At 31.2% G+C, this 13,473-nt stretch overlaps 1 protein-coding gene across 1 annotated transcript; it reads right to left on the bottom strand.

Moving 5' to 3' along the window:
- Nucleotides 1-2,375: 2,375 nt before the first annotated feature.
- LOC102622590 (probable galacturonosyltransferase 15) lies at nt 2,376-9,580 on the bottom strand. The gene is made up of 7 exons (XM_006484769.4): nt 9,288-9,580; nt 8,791-9,173; nt 8,357-8,400; nt 6,222-6,386; nt 3,800-4,381; nt 3,386-3,688; nt 2,376-2,949 (listed from the first exon to the last, which is right to left on the bottom strand). The coding sequence occupies exons 2-7, from the start codon at nt 9,014-9,016 to the stop codon at nt 2,665-2,667; spliced, it is 1,605 nt and encodes a 534-aa protein (XP_006484832.1). The 5' UTR covers nt 9,017-9,173; nt 9,288-9,580; the 3' UTR covers nt 2,376-2,664.
- Between the last annotated feature and the right edge of the window lie 3,893 nt (nt 9,581-13,473).

The following is a 13,473-nucleotide window of genomic DNA, read 5'->3' as shown; positions in this document are numbered from 1 at the left end:
TATATAGAATATGTATAAGTATTGAGCTAGTATAAGTGCCTATGATTTAAGGATGATTGAGATTATTCTTAAGGTTAGAGATAATATTAATAAGGATACTTTTATGATGATTATAGGACGTGGGTGAGCTCGTTGGTTTGTTCTTGAGGTATTGAGTTGATTGCTGCGGATTGAGGTAAGTAGATTCATGTATGATGTATTTTATAATAAATGCAATTTATGTTATAAGAATTTTGTTTAAATGAAAATTTTTACAAAACTGATTTCTAAAATATTTAAATGAATTTTGTATAAAAAAAACACTTTTAGACGAATTTATAAAGATGTATTTTAAAATGAATTTTTCTTAAGAAATTAGTTTTCTTAAACAAAATATTTTCTTAAAGAATTTTCTAAAAGAATTAAATGATCAAAGGAAGGTTCTTAAATGTTTTAGAAGATTTTATATGCTATTTATGAAAGGATGTAAGGTGGATTTAAAAATGTTTTGGCTCATAGTTCGTAATAATGTATATGATGTTATGTAATGTTATGGCCAGCTTGCTAGTATGATGATGATCTTGTGCACAATGACGTTATGAATTATGCGGGGTATAATACCCTGAACAAGAAATAATGCAAAGTATAGTACCATGAATGATGAATGATGATGACTACGAGACATGAGCTACCAATTGTTTATATTTTAATGTTTTTAATGCTTTTACATGAATCCATCAATTTTGCTAAATGAAGATATTATTATAAGATGATATAAAATGTTTAAAGGTATAATGACAAAGGTTTTCAAATATTGTGCATGGATTTGCTAATCGAGTTGACAGCTCATCCTTCGTCTCTAATATTTTTCAAATTGATTAGAGATGTGGCTTGGGTACTTAGATGGAGTTTTTTTTTTTTAGTGGATCTTTAGAATTGCTTTAAAGATTAAATTTTGCTAGAATTTTTATTTGAGATTAGAGATTTTTTTCTGGAGACTTTATTTTAAATTTTTTATGTAAGAATTCAATTAGAATATGAATAATGATTATTTATCTTGAGATTTATTAATAAGAATAAACAATGTAAGATTTCATTCCAATTTTACCCCTGTACTTTCATTAGTAGATTTTTAGAGTGTTACAAAAGTTCTCTTTAAAATTGAGGTGGGACAACAGTAATTTTTAAGTGTTTAATAAACACTAACTGTTATAACTTAAAAGCTTAGTCAATTTAATTTTATATTTGTATGATGAAAAATATAATATATCTTTCATAATTTTGGTAAAATTATTATTTAAAATTAACTTTATTTCATAGTTATAATTTTTTTTTAATAGTAACTGTAACTTAAAAATTACAACATCTCAATTCCCCAAATAAGACCTAAGCCACTTTCAACTCCAATGTGTGGATGTCCTTATCCCTTGCTGATATCAAAGTCCAGCTGTTTTTGCAATAAATTTCATTCCAATAAACTACAAGCCATAGCACAATCGAGAGAGAGAAATTTACTGTCACTAATGCTGCGTTTACTTTTTGGATTGGAGTGGGAATCTTGAGGAGTGGGAATCCTTGGATTAGGAGTGTGGAGTGGGAGAGGGAGTAGGGTGTTTACTTAGACTAAATGAAAGTATGGATTGTCAATCAGAATCCTAATTATTTGTTTACTTTATCTTGGATTGAGAGTAAATTATTTTAAATTATAATTTTATCCTTATGTACAGAATTATAATTTGTAATTAAAAAATTAATAAAAAATATATTTGGAAAATAAAATAAATATTTTATTATATTTATAAATTAATAATAATTACTAATATTCTTAATTATGTAAATCATAATTTTTTATTAATTTTAATTTAAATTATTAATAATAGCAACACAAATGAAATGTTATTATTGATAATATAGTACAAAATTAATATTTTTTTAGAATAAAATATTTATTATTATTAATTAAATAATTAATTAATATTTATTAAAATTAATGTTTAATATTATTAATTTAAATATAATATTTATTTATTTTTATTTTATTAAATTTAATAAAATAAATATGATATAATTATTATTTTTAATAAACATGATATTATTTATTTTATTAAATATGATATTATTTATTTTATTAAATATAATATTATTTATTTTATTAAATATTATTTATTTATTTATTTTTATAGGGATAAAATGAGAAGAGGGGGGAGTGGATTCCCACTCCCACCTCCCCCCATGGGAGTGGGAATCCCACTCTCACTCTCTCATTTTTTAAGGTAAGTAAATACTGGAGTGAGAGGAATCCACACTCCAGTATTTACTCCTATCTTTGTTTGAAATGAAATGTTCAGAACTATGCTTCTAAGAATTGTAAAACAAAATAGGGACGGAGTCGCATAGAACCAAAATCAGAACATTATTGATGAATTTCAACATTGACATCGTAACTTCAGTCATCTGACTAAAAAGTAATATACAATATAGTTAAATTCATGATCACTTTGTATTTGCGTGGTACCTTCATCTATTTTCTATTATGAACAATTGAACATGACTGTAGCTAATATCGAACTGTGCAATAAAGCATGAGCAGAGACTGAAGCCAAACCTTCTTCCCTCTGGTCTCACACTGTAGGTCTCTTCTGGTCCCAAAATGAAAGTATGGAAGTGAGATAAATTTTGTCAACTTCATCCGGCGATTCTACATTTTCTAATGAACTTGTTTGAGAAATTTACATGTCCACTCCATAAACCTCGTACCTCTGGCAACCCAATCTCAAGCCATGGCTTTGCAGGGCCACTGAAATGTAAAACAGCAGCAGATTTCAATGTTTCTTCATGAGCTTCCAGGGATCTCTGACCTAACTCAGCCACGTGCCATGAAGGATCAATAGGATGCACGTTACCATCCAAAGCAAGCAAAGCTGGTGGAAGTGCTCCTGGTTGCCATAATTCCAATCCAGATTTGAGGTTCTGTAGATTATGATAATAGTATCATGACAACAAAACAAGCAGAAAGTGAATGATTTCTTTCATCAGTAGAATATCATTGAATCAAGCAAGTCAATAATGTGTACATATTTTCATATCTAGCATCACTATATAGGGTCATGAACATTTGTTCAGAAGTGGATCTCACGAAAAAGGTTAGGAAATATCAATTCAACGATTATCATATTTCTTGCATTTCTCCTGAACATTTGTCCTTTCAGTTTGTCAGTAGAATTGTCAGTATAGAGTAGATTTTCAATCCTCTTATTCTCCAATTTTCAGGGTTCTATAATTTGAATACTATGGGGAGGATGACCGAGTAAATTCATCTTCAGATTAAAATGAAATTTGCACCAAAAACATCTTTAACACAATCCAGTTGCCAGCTAACTAACTTCAATGCATTTGATATACTTACAAGTTTTAACCATTTATGGTATGTTGCCGTGATGTTTGTCCTCCTCCAAGCTTCAAGATCAAGCACATTCATTCCATAAAGCCAAGCACAATGATCATGATCAAAATTTGACGATATTATTGGGTATGAGAAATTCAAGTAATCCTTGTATTTTCTTCCTGGGCAACAGTTGTCCCCACATAATGAGCCAACAACAGCACCAACAACTTTCCCATTGAGATCCAGTTCCAACAGGGATGACAAGTCATGTTGTACTACTACATCATCGTCCAGAAACAGTATCTTGTTCAGATCTGGAAACAGCTGTGAGGCTCAGCAGAGTCAGTTGATAAATCAATTATCATTACAAATATCAAAGTCAGCATTATCCATTTGAACAGAGAAGGGGATTGTCACAAAGTTTTGGATGCTTACCTCGGGAATATAAATTCTGAGATGATTCATAAGAGATAGGCAGCTAGGGCTTAGAACCTCTAGACATCTCCTATTCTCACCCTCATATTCAAAGTCTTCATGCTTCAAATTCTTGTAGTAATGGCTCCAAATTAAACGATGAGCCTCTAACATCTCTTTGACTCCAACATTCACCTCCTGAGGCCAATCATATTGGTGCAATCCCTTAACTTCCACAACCGCTGGTCTAAACGAATTGATTGCAAACCATGAATGCATTGGGGTGTAAGTTTTCTTGTCTGTGACTATGTGAAACACCAACTTCTCAGGTCTGGCTGAGTTTTGGACTGTAGAAGAGACGACAACAGAAGCGGCGAGGACATTATCCGTTAAGAGAACAACATGGTGAAAGGATGGATCAGTTAGGTGCGAAACATATTCGGGTGAAGGTAAACGAGATCGGGCCATGGCATTTACAGCATATTCTTCTGCCAGTTTGAGGCAAAGGCAATGTAAGCTCTTTGGGACACCATGTGAAGCTAAATGCCAGTAAATTGATTCACGTTGTCTAGAAGACTGGACCTCATGCTCCATCTTCAAAAGCTGTTTAATGGGGAAAAATGCTCTAACTTGTGAGAGGTTTCACACATAATGCTATTATCCTCATAAACTAGTTGTAGGTGCAAATCATTCACAATGAGCTTGTCAATCAATGACATCGATTCATAACAAAATTCAAATCATCCAACAGGTCATGCAAGGTTGATACATCAGCAGCAAGATAATTGCCATCAAACCAGAATGCATTAACTTCTGAACAAGCAAAGAGATTGAGCCTAAAGAAGCCCTACCATTCACAAATTTTCCAGTGATAATTCAAGAGCAAATGTCAAAGAATGTCAAAGCAGAATAAACATTTAACAATCTATGTTGTCGAACTTTCATTTGTTATCCTGTCAGCATTAATTCATTAGGGAAACTGATAAATAACTTGTTAAAGTTATTATCTTTGGTAAATGGACCTGGCTGGTTGGATTGCTGTAAATATGTTTATCACATCTTTTTCAACGATAAGCATACAAGATAAGTGTTGAAGGGGGTGCAAAACTTATCATAAATTAGAAAACCAACTGAAATCAAGTACAACTCTGTAATTAAGACGGCAGCTCAAAGAGAGCAAGCTAGAAACTGAACTTGATGTTCAGGTAAAATAGACATTGACAGAATATAGATCTGAAAAATTTAGGTGGAAGTAGTAAAAATAGGAAGCAATTATCATATACTAGCATTTAAATGAATCACATGGTTACCAAACTCTGCTTAGACCCGTCTTTAAAATCAATTAATAGGCCATATATTAGCGTGGTTCTATCACCCAAAAAAAAAAATCATATTAATCAATCTATTTAGGATCAAATTCGATCAAACCGCGCACCCCAGCCATCTGACTCAATTGGGTTAAAATTTGGATGGTCGGTTTGACCTGAACTGGTTTTACCAAATAACTACCAATTTTTCGTCTTTCTTAACCAATCTTTTGTCATTAGAAAGCGAAGAAAATCTGTAAATCTAGGATCAAACTTTTCTTTCCCTCTTACCCAACTATTAAAATTAAAAATTTATGCCGCTAGTGTCAAAGAATACCTTTTGAATATCATCTTTAACATTTGTTTTTTGACGTCTTAAAGCAACTTCATGTATGAAATGATTGTTTGTAGAAAAGGTAAGTAATAAAAACATTATAGATAGCTAATGTGCTTGTATATAACTAACATATTTGTTATAATATCATTTTGTTACATTATTATTTTGTTACATTTTCAAGATGATGTGAAACATTTTGTTTAAAGGGGCTAATCAATAATCAGCCTAACAATTTGTTTGTGCAGATTTTTTTTTTTTAATCAAGTCAATGATAAGACCAAAGTACATTTTTTTTTATTTTATAAGTAGGTTCAGACCTTCAAAATCATGTTATTGTATGTATGGGTATTGTTAAGTTATATAATGTAACTTATATTAACTCAAAAGATGTATTTAGTGACCTAAAAAATAGTTTAGTTAGTTTTAGTTTTAGATCATTAATTACAACTTAATGATTAATGTAAGTTACATCTTAATGTAACTTAAGAAGGCCCTATAATAATAGTAACAAAGTACATTTATTTAACACTGCAAGCTGATTGACTTCATTATCATTTTTTGCATTAGAAATTAATAATTTATTAAGGACGATGGCTTAGCCCTGTAGACTTAACTCTATTTTATGCAAGTTAAAATGATGGGATTGATTTAGCCTAACAGATTTGGACCAGAGGCTTCGCCAGCTGAAATTGACATCAGTCATTTGACTAATAATGGTACCCAAAAAAGCAGAACTGGGTAATGTCAAAAGAGAACACAAGTAACAAAAAGGAACTCCAGAAAAAGATGTGCCATTTACCATAGCTTTGGTCTTGAAAGCAAAAGCCTTGATGTCTTGTCGTTTTGATGTCACTTCCTTCACAAGCTCGTTGAAAGAATCTAAGGTACCTTGTATTCCTCCTCCTCCATTACCGCTACCATCTTTTGCTTCTATTAAAGCTCTTGTCAATTCTTCTCTGAGTTTCTTCATTGTACATGCAAGCACAGTAAAAGAAAAAACATAAACAGCCAAGATCATCAAAGTTAAATACTTTACAGCCGTCAGTTCACCAAAACGTGTTGACTTGTGATAACTAGAGGTCACAAGACTTGGAGCTTACTAACTTACAGATTCTGTAAGTTACAGCTCACTCACAAACTTGGTTGTGGGTCCCATATGAGCCCACAGCCAAACACTATTCATGTGAGGGCTGTACCTTACAGAATCTGTAAGGTAGCCCTCTCCCACAAGACTTACAACCCCATCAAATATAAGCAGCTTCGAATTAACGAAAGGACCACCAACTTTGAATTTTCACTAAAAACAAGCAGCTAAACAGTACAGGCAATAACAATTTATCCACCAATTATTATTAGTTTCCTTTTGCATTTTTTTTCATTTTCATTGAAATTCAAATAAATTATGAACAAGTGGTGCAAAAAATATAACACAAGATAAGAAAGCCACAAATCCAAGAAAGCAACTTGAGATGAGAAAGAGAATACCGACACTTCCTCAAATGCGCTAATTTATGGACTCCACACCATAAAATCTATGGTCCTAGGACCATAACACCGGCTGTGAGCCAGAGACTGCAATACCCATCAGGTATCGTGCATATCACAATCACACCATCAAATACTTAAAATTTTATTAATTTTTATTAATTTTTTTAATAATTTAACAACATTCAAACTATAAATCGTGATACTCTTAAAACACCGTAAACAAACCCCCGTAACACCAACACCCATTTTCTATTTCATCTAGAATGCCACCTACCTAGTGAAGGATAAAATGAATATCTTACATTACGACATTAGGTAAGTGCTACAAAACCTGCCCGTGGATTTGCAATGTTTGGTGGTCCCACTGGTAATTGTTTAGAACGCTGCAAAGTGTTTAAAATAATGCCATGCACCAAAAATGACATCTTGTGAATGTGGTGTGCCCTACTCACCTCTTTTTTTTTTTTCTCTCTCATTTGAATTCAAAATAAATATATTCTCTGTCTCATAATTTGCAAATTGCAACTACCTTTTCTTATTGTTCTAAAGTGTATAAAAAAGTGAAGCAATCTAAAAAATTTAAGATCATAGCTCAAAATTTGTTTATCAGTTAGAATACAATAATTAAATGCCATAACTGAAACACAATCAAATATCTAATTACTTAAAACACCAGTATAAACAACTTGATATAAAAACAAATACAACCAGTTGTATCGGCACATAGAAATTAACATTAAAAAAAAAAAATTAGGACGAGTAATGACAAATCGTGAATTTTCTAATACGGGTTCAAGTCAGAAAATTTAGATAAGAGCCTTATGTTTCCACCACATTATTGGTGCGCTAGGAATTGGAGGCACGTAGATATAAATATCCAAGTGGGTGTTAAAAAAAACTTTATTATCCAATCTGGCAAAAAATAGACCAATAGCAAATTCAAAGCTGTCAGTAACAAACATATTTGGTAAGATTCAAGAAAACAGAATCATTTTTGAATTAGCTAAAATGAAAAAAAAAATATTAAAATAAGTTCACAGAAAACGAATTCCAGTCACATGTAGGTAGAGAAAATTTTAGATAGGTGAAGGTGACAAATATTAAAAATCAAAACTCCAACAAGAAGTCCTTATCATGGGATGAGGGGAAAAAATTCTAATTTGTAAATTCCCAAATTTAATTCCCCAATAAATTCATTATCCCAGAGTAGACAACGACAAAAGCTATTTCCCACTAGTTCAAGTTCAATCAAAATTACCAGAATGCCCCAGAAAAGTGCACCTAGCAGTGTAATAATACCAACTAATGTGACATTAGCAGCCATCATGACTCAGATTAGGATAACCATTTTTTTTTTCCCGTTACCTACTGCAGTATATGGAAAATAGAAATTGGGAACATCATATGTGAAAGGGTATATTCGTCATTAAAGTAAAATGTAGCTACCAGAGATGTGTCACTCCCGCTGAAAATCCTCCGTCCTATACAACCTGCAAAATATGATAACTTGCTATTAAATCGCGGAAATTGATGTACTTCCCTGACATAATTTTCACAAATGTCCAAAGTATTGTAATTTTTAGCAGCATATTCTAAAAATGAAAATAATAAAAAAAATTATAAATAACATTAATTCTTATTAAATGAATTTTTTTGTTTCCTAATAATGATTATTCAAATATAAAATCACATGTATTTCTATCTGATAAGTGATAACACGTATAAAATAAAATTAATTGCGAAATTAACGTGATTTTATTTATTTAATCACATTTACTAAATAAATGTATAAAGTCACTCAATCAGATTTTTTAAAAAAAAGAAAGGAAAACCAAAAACAGTCAGAATTTTTTTTTTTGGGAAAATAAGTGGAATATTACCAAGCGAAGAAGAACAGACAGCAGAAGATTCGAGCACCAGAAACGCAACGCGAACAAAGAGAAAGGGCAATACGATTCCAAGGACGAGCACCACCGGCAACAGAGTCCGGGAACTCGGAATCCTGCGGCCAGCCAGAGCCGCTGCCGGCGCCGACGATCGCTTGCCAGTACCGGAGTTTGATATCGTGACTCTCTTAATCCCCGTCGTCGATATGTAGAACTTCATTTTGTTATTACTCCGCCAGTGTAAGCAGCGGCACTTATGCTTCCCCTCACTTTCCCGCACTTTCTCTCAGTTTCCATCAATCAAATCAGAACTCACACAATAATAAGATTAAGATCCAGGTCTACCTGCACTCGCACTCTTGCTCACCTCACTCCCTCTGTCCGTACCGTACACAATCAAATGACGTAATAATTATAATAAGTAAAAATAAAATTAAAAAAAAACTTTAACAAAAACAAAAAGAATGAAACGGCATTAATATTTTTATTACCTTATGGTGAAGAAGAAAGGAGCAGTCACGAGTTGGATTTGATTTTGTGTGGAGTCGGGATTTTTTTTTTTTTTTGATTTAAGAGATCACTCACCAGTCACGCTCTTAAGTTTTCGCACGCCAACAAAAATAATATTTGTAAATTTTATGAATTTATTTCTTTTTTTTATTTTTTCGGAAAAACTAAAAAAAATATATAAATAAAAAATAAGAGGGAGGGAGGGAGAATTGAGAACACGGAAAGCCAAAACGAAAGCCGCGTTTAAAGCCGCGGGAGGGAAACAAAATCAATGATGGGGGAAGGGACTGCAATTATTTATATATTCTGAGGGAGATTTTACGGAAATTACTGACTTGTCCTTGAATTTTCAACTGTTTTTCTCACCGACAGAGAGTGTAGCTGTGCTCTATATCGCACCCTGTACTTAAAAGTTAAACCAGACTGATTGGGTTACCGTGCGGGTGAGTCTATACCATTACGCTGCACCTCCTCTATGGTAAGGTTCTGTAGGTCATTTACGTAATATTAAGTTGTTAACGGTGTTTCCGTTTCTTTTTTTTTTAAAAAAAAAAAAATCTGTTAACGGTGTCGTTTTTATAAGTTGGTAAAATTGTATATCTTTGAATTATGTTTTTTTTTAAAGATTAAATGTGAGTCACGTTATCGTTTCAATGAATTTTTATTTTATGCTTGATTTTGACTAAAAATTTAAATACTTTGGGAATTTTTTATGGACAATGATTCGGCGGTGTACTGATTTTTCGTTGAACACAAAATTGATCAATGCGTTATTAGATAAGAAAAATGAAAAATAAATTTAACAATATTGAGTGCTCAAAACCAACCGTGCTCGGCATTAAAACTTTAATTTTTTTTTTCCAATTAAAAACAAACTAAACAAGCCGAATAAATTTTCACAAAATCATCAAATAAGAACTACTAGATTCAGGTTCCACCTTAATAAATGAATGGTTTAAAGGCTTACATTTTAGCTCTAAGTATTAACAGCAACATAATTTCTAATTATGTGGTATAAATAATAACACAGCTAGCAATTTCCATAACGTTCCTCATTAATTGTCTGTTTTTATATGCTTTCAATTTGCAAGTGTAACAGCTAATACATGTAACATGGCATACATGGCCCAATTGTCAAAACGCAATAAACAAAATTTGGAATTACCCAGAAAAAGTTTTGAACTTTGTTGATTGCAGGTCACCTCCAAAAAGGAGCTCACATGAATTGTTTTTTCGTGGCCTCTAAATTATTTCGTTAGCCTTTAAATAATTCTCAACACACACTACTAAAATTGCAACGTAGCCAATGCTGCTACTAAAGAATAGATATATATATATATATATTGAATAATACTGCCGTAGATTAATTTCGACTTCACGACAATATTTTGACACGTGTATTTAGCACTCATATTTCAATTCCACATTTGTTTTTATGTTGATTTTTCCTCTTTTTTTTTCATAATCGGAAGAAGAGTCTTTTAAATACGTATATTATATTTACTTAGGACCACTAGTTCATTGTTGCTAGTTTCCAAATGAACGAATCAAATATGTTGTTACAAAAAATCAAATAATGGAAATGTTGAAAATTTTTCTACTAGATGTGAATTAAAACCCTAGTTGAAATAAAGCAAACGCGTGCAAAAGCAAATCTGAAGTTTCATTCGTCCATTTGGAACTCTTTTGGAGACTTCCTTTTATTGCATGTAGGTTTATATTAGGACACTAATTTGTACTAATATTTGACTTTTTTTTAGTTTTAAATATCCATATTTAATTACTTTAGAACCTAAAATCGATCACATTCACATGCGAAAAGAAAAAAAAAAAATCATAAGTTCTCAACGTACAAAATTAAGTGACATAAAAAAAATTGCGTACGGGCTTTAACATAGTACTTGTTCGAATCCCCCATCCCCCATAACAAATTTCTTTTCACAAATAGTGACGTTAGAAATCCCAACAATTGAACTCCAACTTAAATTTTAACTGATGTAACATTCGTTTATTTAGTAGTAAAATATTAATTTTATCACTTAAGAAATCTAATATATCCACTATATAAAAAGCCACACAACAATTGGAATTCAAGTTGGGATTCAACTGTTACAATCTCAATCATTATTATTCCACAAACATAAGTGGGTGATCTCAAAATTTAATGAGATTATATCTATTTTTTAAGAGAAATCATCTCCCAACTACCTTAAGAATATTAAAAGCGCAAGGTCTCTAATAATATCTCGAAACTATCTCAACTATGAGTCTCTGATAATATCTCAAAACTATCTCAAGTTTTAATTTTATATCAACTAGTCACTATTTTATTAAGTCCATTAGTCACCGTTAAATAATCTAATTTAAAAGACTATTTTACCCTTGGAGTCTCCCAAAATATTATTTTATTTTCTTTAATTTTCTTTAATGAATCAAGACTCAAGAGGCAAAATAGTTTTTTTTTTTTTAATCTTAGATTCTTTAAAGGTGGTTAATGGAGTTAATAAAAAAGTTACTGGTCGTGGTCGATATAAAACTAAAACTTGAGATGAATTTGATATATTATGAAAACTCATGATCGTTACTTGTACTTTCAATATTCTAAGATATTTTTCTAGTTTTTTGTATGTGGGTTGGAAATTTCCTTTTTAGTTCGTCCACGTATATCGTAACAATCCTTAATAGATCACTGTGGATTTTGCTATATAAGTGTATTAATTTAATCTCGCAATTGACTTATAAAAAATTTAGGGAAAAAAAATTATCATAAAAGATAGTGATCAATTAATAAGACACAACTCACAAATAGTCTCCTTTTTTTTTTTATTTTCTCATGAATGAAAAGGACTGTGAGGTGACCATGTGATAAGTATAGAGTGCTTGAAAAGAGAAACACGTTCTTTGTCCCAGTATTTGCCCGCGACAGGCGAAGCCACAAGGGAACAGCGGCACGGGTTGGGCCACGGCGATCTTGTCACCTTCTTATTTTTATTTTCCCTTATCCTATATGTATCATGTATGTATATTTTTTGGAAACTTTTCACTATAAAACCTTTTTTTTCTCTATTTTTGTTCATTAAATCTGATAATATCATTAATCACAGAATTGGAAAAGGAAAAAAAAATTTACAAAAAAAAAAAGTGCAAGTGCACAAAAATTATTCTATATATATATACCTTCATTTTGTAAATTATCTCATAATTAGGAATATACCCAAAAAAAAAAATTAACAAAAATCAATTAAATTCGACTACTCAAGAAGTCAAGATTTGGGATATGGCACCTAGTCGCAGTCATTCACACAAAAGTTTGATGCGTTTCAGATACTCAAAATTCAAATTTTGATGTTTCATTCTTGACGTTTATGTCGTAATTGGAAAATGAGTGATTCATCAGATATATATACTTTTTTTTATTTTTCATTTAATAGTTTTGAAAATAAAATGTCTTGTTTCAATCGAACACCTTCTATTAGTAAATTCTAATGGCGTTGACGCGTACGCGAAAGAAATCATCTTCATATTTGCAATTAGTCCAGCTGACACGATGACTCAGTCTAAAACAACGGAGACAAGCTTTCCAATTAATAAAAGAGGAATATATTTTGGGAAAATAGTACCAAAAATTCCACATTAAATACTAAATACTATTTGTATATTGACTTAAAAGATCAACACAACACTTGGTTTAATGTTATTATCATTGATATTATTATGATTATGATTATTATTATTATTATTACTGTTATTGAAAATGATCAACTTGTATTATTGGAATCAAACAATCTATCACAATTTAATAACTAGGGGAAAATAATTAAACTGATAAGAGATAATGAAATAAAAAAATCTTAAGGTCGATCGTGAGAGGGAAAGGGACTAGCAAGCTCGGCCATCGCTGACTCACTGTCATCTAGTTAATGTTTTGACATTGAAACGATGCAGCTTTCAATCTTTAATTATCATCATCGTCCATCCAACAAGAATGATTTAAATAACAACACTAATAATGATAACGAAAAACAAAATCAAACAAATCCTGTGGCAATAAAAATGAATGTGTTTAGATATTTAAAAATAAGATATTTCATTTTCAAAATTATTGGATGAAAAACCAACTCAATAACTCATATTTAATGCAAATGCTTAATTGTCATAACCACAAAT

The sequence above is a fragment of the Citrus sinensis genome, chromosome 4 (genome assembly GCF_022201045.2).
Source record: "Citrus sinensis cultivar Valencia sweet orange chromosome 4, DVS_A1.0, whole genome shotgun sequence".
Taxonomy (NCBI): Eukaryota; Viridiplantae; Streptophyta; class Magnoliopsida; order Sapindales; family Rutaceae; genus Citrus; species Citrus sinensis.
Note: the sequence above shows the minus strand (reverse complement) of the source record. Positions and strands in the feature narration are given on the sequence as shown.

What these genes read in the sequence shown, in the direction of transcription:
- LOC102622590 (XM_006484769.4), bottom strand. Translation starts at nt 9,016, where the DNA reads ATGAAGTTCTACATATCGACGACGGGGATTAAGAGAGTCACGATATCA. An exon ending in TGTCTGTTCTTCTTCGCTTG is followed by an intron (nt 8,401 to 8,790) that starts GTAATATTCCAC and finishes CATATTTTGCAG; the next exon opens with GTTGTATAGGACGGAGGATT. An exon ending in GCGGGAGTGACACATCTCTG is followed by an intron (nt 6,387 to 8,356) that starts GTAGCTACATTT and finishes TGTACAATGAAG; the next exon opens with AAACTCAGAGAAGAATTGAC.